The sequence below is a fragment of the Adiantum capillus-veneris genome, chromosome 24, assembly GCF_014529385.1.
Source record: "Adiantum capillus-veneris isolate H3 chromosome 24, ASM1452938v2, whole genome shotgun sequence".
In the NCBI taxonomy this organism is placed as follows: Eukaryota; Viridiplantae; Streptophyta; class Polypodiopsida; order Polypodiales; family Pteridaceae; genus Adiantum; species Adiantum capillus-veneris.
Genome location: NC_140954.1, coordinates 66,904,935 through 66,920,500, shown reverse-complemented (window position 1 = coordinate 66,920,500; position 15,566 = coordinate 66,904,935). Strand labels below are relative to the sequence as shown.

General features: G+C 41.1%; 1 protein-coding gene across 1 annotated transcript; it reads right to left on the bottom strand.

Annotated features, from left to right (window-relative positions):
* Positions 1-6,677: 6,677 nt before the first annotated feature.
* Positions 6,678-7,633, bottom strand: LOC147426520 (uncharacterized). Its single transcript, XM_086499141.1, has one exon. The coding sequence runs from the start codon at positions 7,474-7,476 to the stop codon at positions 6,769-6,771; it is 708 nt and encodes a 235-aa protein (XP_086355267.1). The 5' UTR covers positions 7,477-7,633; the 3' UTR covers positions 6,678-6,768.
* Between the last annotated feature and the right edge of the window lie 7,933 nt (positions 7,634-15,566).

The following is a 15,566-nucleotide window of genomic DNA, read 5'->3' as shown; positions in this document are numbered from 1 at the left end:
GCATAGTGAGTTCTTATTAGGTTTTTACAAAAGAATATGTGTACATACCTGGCGGCCCGCCCACTTACCTGGGCGACCACATTGGGCTTTATACCCCAACAACCTCCCACTTAAAGTCCAATGTGGTACTTTAAGTGTGAGAGAAGCTACTATACAAGCTAATATACAAGAGATGTAGAGAAGTGATGTACTACCCTACACCTAACTACTTGCGAAAATGCGCAAAGCTCTCTGAGGGAAGTCCTTTTGTAAGTAGATCAGCAGGATTTTCTGTGGTGTGAACTTTGACAAGCTGAAGTTGCTTATCCTCGAGCTGCATTTCCCTGATGAAATAATACTTCACATCCACATGCTTTGTCTTTGAGTGATAAACTGGATTGCGATCCAATTGTATAGCACTTTGACTATCAGAATATAACACAGGCATCTCTTCTTTGATTCCCAAATCTGTTACTAGTCGATTAAGCCAAATTGATTCTTTGCATGCCTCTGATGCTGCAACATATTTAGCCTCTGTAGTAGATTGAGTAACACAATCTTGTAATCTAGAACTCCATGATATTGCTTCACCAGCCAATGTAAAGACATACCCTGACGTAGACCTTCGGTTGTCTAAGTCACCTGCATAATCTGAGTCTGGAAAACCCTTTACACTTAGCTCCTGACTCCCATAGCATATATGCATACTCTTTGTAGCTTTCAGGTATCTCAATATTCCTTTCACTGCCTCCCAATGTTTCTTGCCTGGGTTTGACATGTATCGACTTACTACTCCCAGTGCAAATGCAATGTCTGGGCGAGTAGCAATCATTGCATACATCAAACTACCCACTGCAGACGCATATGGAATCTTATCCATTTCAGCATGTTCTTCCTCAGACACAGGACAATCTTGTTTGCTAAGTTTCACATATGGTGGCAATGGAACACTCAATGCCTTTCCCTTCTCCATATTGAAACGTTGCAAAACCTTGTCAATATACTCTGTTTGAGATAACCAAATCAACTTCTTTGATCTATCTCTCTCAATGCGCATACCAAGTATATGACTTGCCTCACCCATGTCTTTCATGTCAAACGATTTTGCCATCTTTGACTTCAAAGCTGAAATTTCTTCCAAGTGCTTGCCAGCAATCAACATGTCATCCACATACAAAATAAGGATCAGCCAACTGCCATCCTTAGCCTTCTTTGTATATAGACAGTGATCGAACTCACTACGTTTGTAGCCTTGAGAAAGCATAAACTTGTGGAATTTATGGTACCATGCCCTCGGTGATTGTTTTAAGCCATAAAGACTCTTTAACAACTGGCATACCCAATCTTCCTTGCCTTTCTCAACAAACCCTTCTGGCTGCTGCATGTAAATTTCCACATCTAAATCACCATGCAAGAACGCTGTCTTGATATCCATTTGGTGCAACACCAAATCTAATATGGCAACCAATGCAAGAAAGCATCTCAATGTAGTCATCTTGACCACCGGAGAGAAGACTTCATCAAAGTCAATGCCTTGTTCTTGCTTAAAGCCTTTGGCAACAAGCCTTGCTTTGTACTTTGGCTGACTATCATGAGCGGTGATCTTAGACCTGTAAACCCATTTACAAGGTAGAGCCTTTTTGCCCTATGGTAATTTAACTAGCTTCCATGTCTTGTTTTTATGCAGAGCTGTCATCTCTGACTGCATAGCCAATTCCCAATTCCCGGAGTCCTTCATTTGCACTGCTTCCTTGTAACATGAAGGCTCATTGCAATCAGTCAACATGACATAGTTCATAGATGGAACAAACCTATCAGGAGGTCGCGTGATACGTCCAGATCGACGCACAATAGGTGGCTCAGGATCAGCAACAACCTGTGGCTCCACTCTATCCTGTCCTTGCTCCTCTTGAGCCCTTACATTTTTTCTTGCACATGCAGGTCCATCTTCTTGGAAGACAACTCTTCTAATCTCCTCAACCCTCTCTGGTTTAGAATGATATTTGGATTCATTAAAGTGAACATCATTGTTGCGGACAACCTTTCTGGATTCGGGATCCCAAAGTCTGTACCCCATCTCACCAGAATTACCATAGCCTAGAAAGATGCACTTTCTACTCTTTGGCTCAAGTTTGTTCCTAAATTCCTTTGGAACGTGAGTATATGCCTCACAGCCAAAGACTCTGAGATGCTTGTATGAGGGCATTTTGCCTGACCATACCATCTCTGGCACTGAATCCTTCTGCAAAACCTTGCTAGGAGATCTATTTACAAGATGAACAGCTGTTGATACAGCTTCAGCCCAAAACCCATTTGGCAGCTGTGCATTAGACAACATACTTCTGACCTTCTCTTGTATGGTCCTATTCATCCTCTCAGCAACACCATTTTGAGGAGGATTGTAAGGAGCAGTAAGTTCACGTTTTATACCTTTTGACTCACAAAAGTCCTGAAAGGCCTTTGAAACATACTCTCCACCATTGTCAGTGCGTAAGCATTTAAGCTTCTTGCCACTCTGATTCTCCACAAGTGTCACAAACGTTTTGAAAACACTAAACGCTTCATCCTTGTGCTTGAGAAAGTAAACCCATACTTTCCTCGAGTAATCATCTATAAATGTCATAAAGTAAGAAGCTCCCCCTAGAGATAGGTTAGGCATAGGTCCACACAAATCACTATGAACAAGTGCCAACTGTGTATCTCTTCTACTGCTTCTATCCTTATGTGGCTGCTATGTTTGCTTACCATACAGACAATGTTCACAGAATTCAAAATCATTAAATGAAAAGCCAGGCAAATAACCAGAACAAGACAAGATTTCCATTCCCTTCTTGGACATATGTCCTAACCGGAAATGCCACAAAGAAACGTTCGGCTGCTCGGTTACATCGATTACATTTTTAGAGACATTTGATACATAAATCATGTAAAGTCCTCCAGACTTTACTCCATGTGCTACTGTCATAGAACCCTTGGATATCTTCCACATGTTCTGTCCAAAAGTGGTGGCGTAGCCAGCATCATCAACTAAACCTGTGCTGATCAAGCTCTTTGTAATTGCGGGAACATGTCTCACATTCTTCAACGTGAAAGAAGAGCCATTCTGAAACTTCAATTGAACATCTCCAACACCTAAGATCTCACATGTCTGCCCATTGCCTAGCCGAACATGATCTTTAGTGGTCACATAAGAGGTAAACCACTCCTTGTTTGGAGACACATGAAGTGATGCCCCTGAGTCTATAATCTAGTCACTCAGTGCATTTCCATCAGATGCTGTAAGAAGAGCTGAGTCCATTGTATTCTTCAAGAAGTAGATGTCTACTGACACTAGACTGTCATCCTCTGCAACAGTGTTTGTCACATTTATTTCTTGAATCTTCACTGAGGATTGTTCTTCTCACCATGGTCTTCAGCTTTCTCTTTGCCTTTTTCTGCTTTCCATTCTCTGCAGTCTCTTTTCATGTGACCCTTCTTGCCACAATGGTAGCATTCTATGTCACTCTTGCCTTTAGCACTGCGGGACTTGCTACGAGACTGATTCCTCTTTCCACCTTTGTACTTTTCTTTGGTCCTTCCCCTGACCACTAAGGCTGTTCCTTTGCCTTTGTCCATTGTTTTTCTATTGGTTTCTTCAGTAAGCAGACTTCCTTCTACACCTACTATGTTCAAACCATCTAGAGGTGCAGAATTACTCAAAGCTGTGCGAAAAGTGTCCCAACTTTCCGGCAATGTGATCAACAGGAACATAGCTCTAACAGGTTCATCAAACTTGACACCTTGAGCTGACAACTGACTATAGATTGTGTTGAATTCATTCAGATGATTGGACATAGGTGTCCCTTCTTTCATCTTTAAGTCAACAAGCTTCTTAAGCCAGTATACCTGTGAAGCTGCACTCTGCTTCTCATAAAGAGCACTCAGCTTTAACCATGCTTGATAAGCCGACATCTCGTCTACTACATTGAAGTAAACGCTTTCTGCCAAAGTCAGCATAATGGTAGAAAGTGCCAATTCATCCATTTCGCTCCATTCATCTTCGTCCATATCTTCTGGTTTTATCCCCTTAAGCTTTATAGGTTTTATCTGCTTCTTTTGTACCAACACGTGCCAAATCTGCTGCTTCCACAATGAGAAATTGGTTCCATCCAGCTTCTTGATATTGTAAAGAGCAGTGTCCTGTGATCCATCCATAGCTACGCTTCACAGTAGTTTACTTTCCTGGGAAAAATTCGGCAGAGTTTCCCCTGTAAACTGACCTCTGAACCAATATCAACCTGTCAAATGAACCAAGAAAGCTTCAGATTCTGCATAAATTTTGGCAGAGACTCCTTTGTAAAATGGCTCTGGTGTACTAAAAAAAAAACAGACCAAAAAACAGCTCAAAAAACACTTTCTCTCTGACACTGTAAGCTGTGGGTAAACCTGTCCTGCACCTGTACTGTCTCTCACTGTCCTGTCACTGTCCTGTAAGCATAGACTGTGACAATGCCTCAACGGCAGTAAAGCAAAGATGCAATCCCAACTGTCTAACTCACAGTCAATACATCCTAGCTACCTATCTAAGGGTGCTCGAGGGATTGCTCGAAGACCTGTATCACCGAAAGGATCTCAACATTCGAGAATCCCCCAGCTCAATAAAACCTCACTCGACCCTCAACAAAGGCTGCAGTAAATCTGACAATACATAGACTTTTCACAAAGTCATGCATCCACAAATTTCCCACTGTATGCTGTAACCGCTGCGGCGGTTGTTTGCTGCGTGACTCACAGCCAGCAAACCCTCAACAGACATACATCATCTTTGACAATACATCCCATGTGGAAGTACCTGCAATGTCAGGATGAAATCTGGAATATCAAGCAGCAAACACAAGCTACCTGATGAACTAGTGGATGTCGCCTACAGTCTGTGTGTAGATGCGCTCGTGTTGTATGTGACACGCCTCCAAGAACTGTGAGCCGTCCTTCGATGTGTAGACAACCACAAATCAGCACTCTGGGAGTGTCGATATCCTTAGCACCTGCAGTCGTAGGCCGAAAACCCCAAATTTGCAGAGTCGGATCTGCACCCGTCGAGACCACGTAGTCGAAAATGGCCTGCGCAGACCTTTGTCGAAGCCGAACGGTAACCGAGATGACCTCAGAATGAAATTCTGAGCACACTGAGCCCTACGGGCTCGCCCACAAGATTTGGGGCCGTGTCTTTGCCTGTCGAATTTCACTCCCTTGGACCATATAATAGTTTCATAGAAGCCAACTATGCTCATCTCTCTCTCTCTCTCTCTCTCTCTCTCTCTCTCACACACACACACACACACACACTCACTCACTCTAAGCTCTATTACACAGTAAAGTCATACCGTTGTGGGGTCGACATTGGAAACTATTTTAGGAGGTATTCGAAAGCCGCAAAGCCACAATGTGATGCAGAAAGACAAGGCAAGATAGTCACACAGTAATAACACCAATTCCTTGAATATATCTCACACACACACACACACACACACACACACACACATATCATGATTCTCATCAAGGACATCATCTTCTTATCTTTTGATTTACAAGAGAATCTATAAACCCTAGTATGTCTTCTTCCAATTAGTAAATTTTCTATCTATCAAGGTAACTTAATAAGCAACGGCATGCCCTACCTATGGCAAGAGTTGTAGAGCTTAATGCACTTGAGATGTTGTTCATGAATACAAAGCTCACAGAGAAAATATTAAATAAAGAGACGAATATGGATATGATTATAATTAATGTTTGATGTTTAAATGGTGAATTTTTGTATAATTTTTCTTATACACACTTATATATGCAAGGCAAAGGGGAGAACAAGGTGATAATTAGAGATGCGAAATTGTAGGGAAAGGTGCATTGACATATCCACATATGGAGCGCCCCTTGCCTCGAGGCTTGATGTGCAAACGATCATTGTTGTAAAACACGTAATTCTAAATGGATAGTGTTGGCATGTGGCCATGGGGACGGGGTGCGCCCGGGGGGGGCTCAGCACTAAAGGGCATAGAGCCTTCAATGAAGACCCCGTGTGGTGGGATCAATGGCAAGCAAACTAGGACGCGGAGATCAAGGGCTACGACGCGAGTAGCCCTTGATCTTTAGGGGTAAACTAGGACAAAATAAGTAAACTTGGACATGCGGGAAGCCTGTCCAAGTTTATTTATCATTTCATGGTTTGCCCACAAGTCAACGAAAACGTCGCGGGCATAGCGGTCAGTGCATTGGGCTCTCACGACGGTGGCGAGGGGTCGAGTTCGGGTACCTGCGACGACGAGTGCCTATTTTTTTCCACCTTCCATTCGCCTCGAGGTCCGCACGCTTCTCTCTAGCCCGTTGATCCCACCGCTCGCCCCTCATTAATACCGACAACCAAAATCTACAATAAGTCTTACGAAGTAGAGAGTGGATTGATCATATTGAGCCCATCACACACCAACTTTATGAGAAGGTTGACATCTGTAAGGTGCAAAGCCGATTGCACGAGCTTGAGGTGGGCCTCTCCATCATTTCTTGTTTGAAAGAGCTTTTGCTCAGTGAGTCTATACATGGCAAGAGGAACCAAGAGGAGAATTTGGAATGATGGCCCGAAACTAGTGAAGAGGAAGTCCCAAATGCGGAGCGTGGTGGTGGGGGGGAAGTCTATGCCGGAAAAGAGCGAGTATACCCACCGATAGAGGGTCAAGCCGCATTCGTAGCGGACGGTGTGGAGCAAGTGCTTTTGGAGGGCAGGGCAAGCGATGGACATGAGTTTGAAGAACTCGTTCATAAGGTCTTTGCCAAAGTCGGAGTGCCACTATACATTCCCTTCGGGAGGATGTTCTTTACGAGGGCGGCAAGGAGCCAAAATGCGGCTTCCTCATCGGCACGAGTGACTAGCAACAACAATCCCGCGATGAAGTTCATGACCTGCCAGTAGCCCACATTAGGGTTTCGCGTCGCGTACGCAGACAAGACAGAACGCAGACGTCGGCGGGCCTCTTCCGTCTTGAACCATGGATGGCAATCGAAGGTCCGGTGCAAATCTTCGTCGATGTCCAGCAACGCCTGCGTATCGCAGGGCGTCCGCCTTAGCTGCTCGTAGTACCCGGCCTGGCTATGGCGCTTCAAGCTCACCGCCCCCGACAGGCTCGTCCACACCTCCTGCCTCGTATTGGGAGGAATCCCTTCCATCTTCAGAAAATCCCTCAGGTCCGGCGATGCGAACACGAAGGGTGACCTTGCCATGGCATTCGGGTCGGTAGTGTACTCACATCTCAGCTCCTTGCGGAACCAGGGATCGCCTGCTTCTTTCTGCATGTTTTCCCATTCTTGCTCCGCTTGCTGCTCAGGCGCGCTCGCTTCCTCGTAGGCTGCTGCCTCGTCCCCGGTGACATGGAGGACAAAGCCATAGCTGTCCGTCCATTGCTGTCGTAGGGGCTCCTCCTCTTCGTCACTTCCCTCCGAGAGTGTCTCCTCCACGATAGCTTCCATATCCAAGCGTCTGCCGGCGGTATGCTGCTTGAAACCGTTTCAATTTGTCGTTCAGAGGATCTAGTGTAATTCTACCCTTAATTTAAAATGTATAGGTAAGAAAAGCTACAAATTTAAAGAAATTCAGTGTTAAATATACCTCTAAAATTTGTCATTCATAGATTGAGTGCATTGAGTTAATATCATCATCACGTACAAGAGAATAAGAGTCATCAAATCAATAATAAAAAGAATCTAAATTAACATAATATGGCAGAAGGGGAAATCCTTTACACGTGTCAAAATTTGTGACATGAAGGTTAAACTTCAAAACTAAGAAAAGTCCGTGTGCACGCGATAAAGGAGAGAGAAAAAGAGAGAGAGCCCGTTGAAGGCGCCCGGCCGTACTAGTTCCAATATAAGGAATTGTGACACCAAGTCCAAAGGTTCCTCGTCACAACAATGATGCATGCATTCAAAGATTTGATCTAAGATGCATAGTACAAAATGTTTAAGTGCAATGGCTAGTTACCTCATGGCTGCTACCTTTAAAAAACATCATAGCCGGGAAGACATAGTAAGTTTTGTCAATTGCCTCAAGAACATGATCACACAACTTATCTATATGAAGTGTGATGTGTTTGAAGAGAAGATTGTTGTCCTATTCTGGGTTACATTATACGCTCTAAACTCGAATAATATTCGAATATCCGAATAATTTTTTTATTATCAAAAAGCTTTTCGATTGAAAATCTTACTTATAAAAAAAAAGGCATATCATAAAAATAATATGTATAAAATGGCATTATACTCTCTAAACTCAAATAATATTCGAACATCCGAATAAATTAATTTTTATCAAAAAGATTTTTAATTGAAAATCTTACTTATAAAAAAAGGCGTTGTTGGTTTTGATAAAAAACATTGCAGTCTCCAACAGTTTTAGCTTCATAGTGACCACCAGTAGTAGCAAAAGCAATATTTAGGTATAATTTATCGCTTAAGTTTGATGAGTACTAACCTATTTTTGTGTCTTGTGCTAGACTCGTGCGATGCAGTAGTTTCTCTCTCACCATAGAGTTGGCTTGCAAACCATGGGCCACTTCTTGGTGTTCAGCCATATGCCCACCCTAGGGGAGGCTTAGGATAAACCCAGATTCTCACTTTTGTGGTGCAGTAGTTTATCTCTCACCACATAGATGAGTTAGAACTTAGTGGTCGACTCATAAAGTGCAACATGCATGATGCTACACCTCTCACTTAATAGGGTTCACAATTTTAGATTAGGTCAGAGTCGCATGAGGACGAGGGCGGTACTTCGCAACAAGCACATGTAGACTAGTCTTCTGATCTTAATAGTTTTGAGTCTCACATAGATGATCTTCTAGACAGACAAGCACAATCAATAGCTTAAGTCTCACAACTCAAAACTACATGTTACCCCCTCACTTCCTCCTATTTGTTTCCTGGAGAGAAGCCAATGTGCTATGTCAATTTTTTTTTTCAATGTCCTATTTGTATTCTCAAGAATACATTGTGTTATATCAAACTATAATTGTGAATCTTATTGCAAAACTTTTTGTTAAACTTGAGAGAGAGAGAGAGATGTGAATATCAAGTAGCATAGCATTGTATTCCATCGTGCACTATTACCAAAATGAGCAAAACTTACAAAGACGTAGTGATCACAAATCATTATCAACTTCAAACACACCAACCATATCGTCTACTTTATCCATATCTGAGCATTTCGAGGCTATCTCCCATTCCATATCATCATCGTCATCAACTTCTGCAGTATAGCTTCATGGTTTGGAAGACACCATAGTGCTTTTCATTGCTCTTGTTGTTTTGAGGCTTATGGTGGATAAGTTATATTGCAAAAAACATACACAAAATCAGCAACATATTTAGGATGAAGCCAGTTTCCTTTTTTGGTATACATACAATCGAATCCCGAACAGTTTCTCTCACAGCTTCCACTTGATGTAGCAACTGATGAAACCTTGATTGCAATGTGTTGCAACTCTACCTTCTCTCCGCATGTGCGCTTTGCCACACGTGTCAGAGGTTGGGAACTTGCCTGTGCATTGTGTGCGAGCTTCAAAAGGCTTCAAGCACACGACTAGACATTCCTAGCAAGCTCAAAGAAACAATGGTGTGTCACTCACCGATCAATGCTTTCGTCGTGAAGGATCTTGTGCTACGAAGAAGAAGGAGACACCGTCAATGTCACGCTCAACCACCTCGCCGCCGCAATACTCTCTCTCTCTCTCTCTCTCTCTCTCTCTCTCTCTCTCAAGCACACACACACACACATACACACGTGAGCACACGAAGGAGAAGGAGACAGAGATGGAGCAAGAGAACTTCTTAGCTTCCACCTCCAAGAATGAGGTTTTTTAGGTCAAATGGACATTTTATAAGAGTTTGACCCATTCACACATGCAACCTCTAGGTGAGAATTTAAAATATCCATAAATTAATTTCTTCAATAGCAAACCTTCTTCTCTAAAAGATATTCTCTCTCTAGGAAATTTACTTTTAAGATAAGAGCTCTTATTTGAATGTTGAGAGACTGATCTTTTTCTCTCTCTAAGTGAGAGATCTCTTTTGTATTAATTGAGAGTTCAAGAATCCCTCTTCCTTTCAATCTTAGTGATACATGACACTCTCCATAATATCAATGGGCATCTCTCTCTCTCTCTCTCTCTCTCTCTCTCTCTCTCTCTCTCTCTCTCTCTCTAAGTGATTAAGGACATGATCTCTCTCTCTCTCTCTCTCTCTCTCTCTCTCTCTCTCTCTCTCTCTCTCTAAGTGATTAAGGACATGATCAAAACTAGAAGATTCTTGATCTATGAGTTGACTTAAACACTACAATGGTTCGCATGCTTGAGAGAGATCAATACAGCAAACGAGAAGAGTAGTAGTCTAGGAACTGATGCATGCTAATCTCCATCCATCCATGCCATATATAGGCCTGTGGCCTACTAAATATAGCCCCTTGAACCTCATGTGCATCTCATCCCTTGGCCTACTACCCAGTCCTACCTTAGGCCACATTACTCTCCTCTTGGAGAAGCATTTCTCGTCCTCCAAAATAAAAGTGGTGTTATCTTCATAAGAACACTAATGTTTTCCACAATGATATCCTCACAGATTCATATGTCCATTTGATCAATACATGGTTGATTAGGAGGTCCAATGAAACCATCAAAAACATCTTGATTATCCAAACTGTTGTCCCTTACAACCATTTGTGTAACCAGCCTTGTGTAACCAACATAGCATATAAACTCTATTTATAACTCACTATAGTACTTTAAGTGAATTTCCATAGCTAAGAGGGGTCTAAAAGAATACATCTTCTTACTTTCCAAGGAAGTAACTAGCTAACATAACTCATCAGTAGATCAAGTCCTTGGCTTATTATCATTTCTCATCAATAAACAACCCCACTATAATTGGTGATCAAGATTGGGAACCTGGCCAAAACATGGACTAAACGCACCATGCTTTTTCTTGCGTAGACAACAGATTGTTCTTGATGCGTTGCTAGATTCTTACCAAATTTTTGCTAGTACTTGGAGACTTATGACCACATAAATCCTAACGTTGTCAAGTTTGATGCATTATGCACATTGCTGTTGCAAGAGTCACTTTTTAAAAAACCAAGTCTAAACAACGTGGAGTTGAGCAGGCTTTTATTGTTGCTCAAAGAAGAGGTGGTAATAGCAATGTAGCTACTTCTCGTGGTTCTTTGGTGAGTGACAAATCACATGTTCCTAATGCTTTTGCTGGCAGCACTTCGTCCAGGAATTTTTGTGAAAATGGAAAAAAGAAGATGTGTTGCCATTATTTCAAGGCCAATGATCACTTGATGCAGTGTCCTAAATTGAAGGCAATAGAGGCCAAGAAGAAAGAGGTTGGTTCCACTATAAGTGTAGCTATTGTAGAATCTTCTGTGAAAGGAGATTGTGATGTTGATGTAGTGCAACGTGCACTTATGATCCTTCTGAACGTGATGCATGTATGTCAGTTGTTGCAGATTCTCATGTGTGGTACTTTGACAGTGGTGCTACAAAGCACATTACATCACATCGTGACTTGTTTACCTCTCTCGAAGTTGTCCCTCATGGAAATACAGTCAGTTGTGCCAACAATGCCTCTTGTTCAGTCAAGGAAGTTAGAAAGATTGTGCTTACTGATGCGATTGGTAGTTCTTTCACACTTGTTGATGCACTTTATGTACTTGGGATCAAGAAGAACCTTTTGTTTGTATCTGCACTTGCTAGACTTGGTCTTGTTGCCAAATTTGTGGATGATAGATATACATCTCATGATCTCAGTTTTGGTGATAAAATTGTTCCATCTGGTATTTTGTGTTGTGGGCTGTATAAACTCACTTTGTATGACTAGTGTGGGTAGAATTTTGCAAATGCAGTTGTGGATTCAAAGTCAGATGCAAAACTTTGGCATGCACATTTTGGGCATCTCAATTTTACCAATTTGTTGTGTTTGCAGAAAGCTAATATGGTTGCTTCTTTGTTGCCTCTTGAAGCACCTGTGAAGCATGTTTGTGAAGGTTATATTTTGGGTAAGTTGCAATGTTCGAAGTTTCCAAAGTATGGTTCAGTTAGGGCTACATGCAGATTGCAGCTTGTGCTAGTGATGTTTGTGGGCCCATGCAAACTCCATCCTTGGGCAAATACCTTTACTTGTGACTTTCATTGATGATTACTCTAGGCATGTATGGGTGTATCCGCTTAAAGCTAAGTCCAAGTGTTTATGTGCTTCAAATAATCTATGGCTATGTCTAAAAATGTCTCTAAATGTACAATGGGAACTCTTCGTTCCGATCGAGGGGGGGGGAGTATATGTCTCATGAATTTAATGCATTTCTAGCTAGTCGTGGGATAAAACACCAATGTACAGTGCCATATACACCTCAACAAAATGGTGTTGCTAAAAGAAAAAGTAGGTCGTTTACGGAAATGGCATGATGTATGAAGCTTTTCCACATTCGTCCATCATGTGTGCTACTTATGTACTTAATAGGTGTCCTACAAAAGCTTTGCAATCTATGACTCCTTATGAAGCATGGCATGATAGGAAGCCATCTATTGATCACATGCACGTTTTTGGTTGTTTGGCTTATGCTTTGATGCCACGAACACAACGCAAAAAATTGAATGATAAGGTTGCAGTATTGAAAGCAAAGGTCTAGCCCTTTTTCCCCCATTGTACAATTAGAGGGGCCTTGGTGTTGGAGACTTTCTAGACTCCAAGCAACGGTGTCTACCTCTTCAAATGTGCACAAGTAAAACATCATTACCACAAATAAAAGTTAGAATTCTTTTGTTTGATTACGTTATTTTTGTGGGCACACGTGTATGTGTGTGTTTATTTTTTATATTATTATATTACTTACATATAAAAGAACCCTTTACATGTTCAAAAGGCATGACTCCCAACCTCAAGACACCGAGTACGAAACTTCTTTTGTATTTCAATATTTGGTATTCCAAAGTAAGAATTGCAGGTGCATTTTAATTTTCTTATATGTCAAAATTTTCAAATTACAAAAGTAGATGTTATTGATCTTTATCTTCAATGTCAAACAACAGTTACTTAAGTGCATTAAAAAAAGGATATACACTCACGTGCATCCATGTAAACAAATCAATCATGATCTTAATACATTTAACATGTGTCATTGAATCTATCAATAGTTATCGTGTCAAATTAACTACCTTACCAACTTAAGCATTACAAATCTTTTGTGATGTGAAGTGTTAGGTATAAAACTTACTTTATTTCTAACTCCCCTCTTTGATGCATGTGAGGTTCCAATATTTTTTTGCATGTTATCTTTTGTTTGTCATAAAGACCCACAAAACCATATTGCAACTGTAAGAAAGCTAAACAAAATTTGTCTGTCAAAAGCCATAACACTCATATTCTTGTTTAAGAGAAACATGGTTCTTTTGTCCAAAACCTTTGAGTTTACAATGCATCAAGTCAAATGATACACATTTATATATGACATTATGTTTGTGTGTGTATTGGTGTGTGCATATCATCGTCTACAGCCATCGTAAGCCTTATTTTTACTGTTTTGGATCAATTGGGAACTCATTTGAGCTCCGTAAAATTCTTGTAAGATCTTAGGGGGGAAAATCCGTGCACTTACACACGTAGTGTAGGTTGACAATCTTTATAGCTTCGCTTTGGTGTTCCAATCTAGACACTATCTCCTTAGCGTGGGCAATTCTCTTTGGTGAGCCTTGCCTTTGGATTGAATCGAGTTATCCTTTGGCACACCATTATTGAACATAGTTTAGTAAAACAAGAATGGTAACTTGGTTCCCCTAAGCATGTGGTCATTTGTATATGTTAGATATGGTTGCTGCAACTCTATCGAAATGGGCCTACATAAAAAAGACCTACATAGTTATATTCAAGCAAATAATTGGTGCACTGCATGGTCATAGTCATTTGATAAAGTAACAGATAATTATGCTTCGTGTGACCACTGCCTAACTTGTTCCACCTATCTCACAAATTTAATATCACATTAAAAGCTCAAATGATTCACTTGGCACATCATGCTCACCAATTATCTTTTAGGCTTTGGCCCAAGATGGTGTGACCATTGACATGGGTGAGACAAGTCGATGAAAATTTGACTACCATTTCCATCGTTCTTAAGAATGGCACAATTTCAACTTCTAAGTTGTTGAATAACAATATGTTGCATGTGGCACTATCAAAAATTATCAAAATCAATGGATTGTACATATCATCTTGTTCAAATGCAAGGTGACCCCATTACCTGCAATACACATCAAATTGCTAAAATAAACATGATTTACATGGCATCAAGAGATTGTAAATGTTTGATGTGAATTTGCCAAGAATGCAAGCTACACAAAATGATAACTTTACATTGGTCCAAATCATAATTTTCTTTGTGAGTGGTTTAACCTAATCCTTAAAACCACGTGAATGCGATCAATGATGCCATGCAACCCCGAACTTCAACTATGAAGTAAATTCAGTCTTTCGGCATTTCCAAAGTTCTAGCCATTGTAAGATCACAAAGGATGGAATTCCTGAAATAATGTGAATAAACAAGTATCACAAACCTTTCCTTTTTTTGAATTTGACAATACGACAAACTGTCAACTGAAAGCCTACTTTTCCCAGTAGCATAGACTAGAGAGACCCTGTCAAGGAAGAAATGTATAAAACTATCAATATCCCCTCCCCCTCCCTTGCACTATTTTCAAATACTTATCTACTAGTCTCTACTTTTCAGGACATTACTTTCTCGTGTCATATTGAAAAGTACACAGTGGGCTTGCCTATTCATTTGCAATTTTGCGCAATTATTCCTGTCACATGCTAAGTCTCTAATGATGTTGGTACAAAAGGTCGCATTGCGCAATCTTCCACAACCTCTTAAAACACTTCTAGCCGACGGCTGACTTCTGAAGGCATGGCATAGTACTGATTTGAAGTAAGGTGTTACAAGTGTGGTGTTCATGCAATTTTGCGCAATTATTCCTATCACATGCTAAGTCTCTAATGATGTTGGTACGACTTCCCAAAAGAAAGTCCAAAGGTCGCATTGCGCAATCTTCCACTCAAGATACTCCACAAACAACAAGCTAGCACATCCTCTTAAACACTTCTATCCGACAACTGCCTTCTGAAGATATGGCATAGTACTGATTTGAAGGAAGGTGTTACAAGTGGCATTCATGGACAAATTTCCTGACTGCCAGCCACCCCAAACAACAAATGACCACTTCCATATAATAACACAGACTTGTCAGGTTCGTATACAAATCCTCCTCTATACAAGCCCTGGAAGCACCATCATAAATTGGACTCTACGTGTGAACACAGGAGCCCACTGCTATAAGCATGTCTTACCGCATGTTACCACATGCATAACCAAGCAAACTGGATAGGCGAGATCCTGATACAAATGTACGGTTTAAAGAAACAAGATCTGTTTTTTTGCGACTATCAACCATAATTGAACAGTAGCTTCAGTCATTCCCTGCCATCGCATCAATGTAAATACCATAAGACCGGTCACA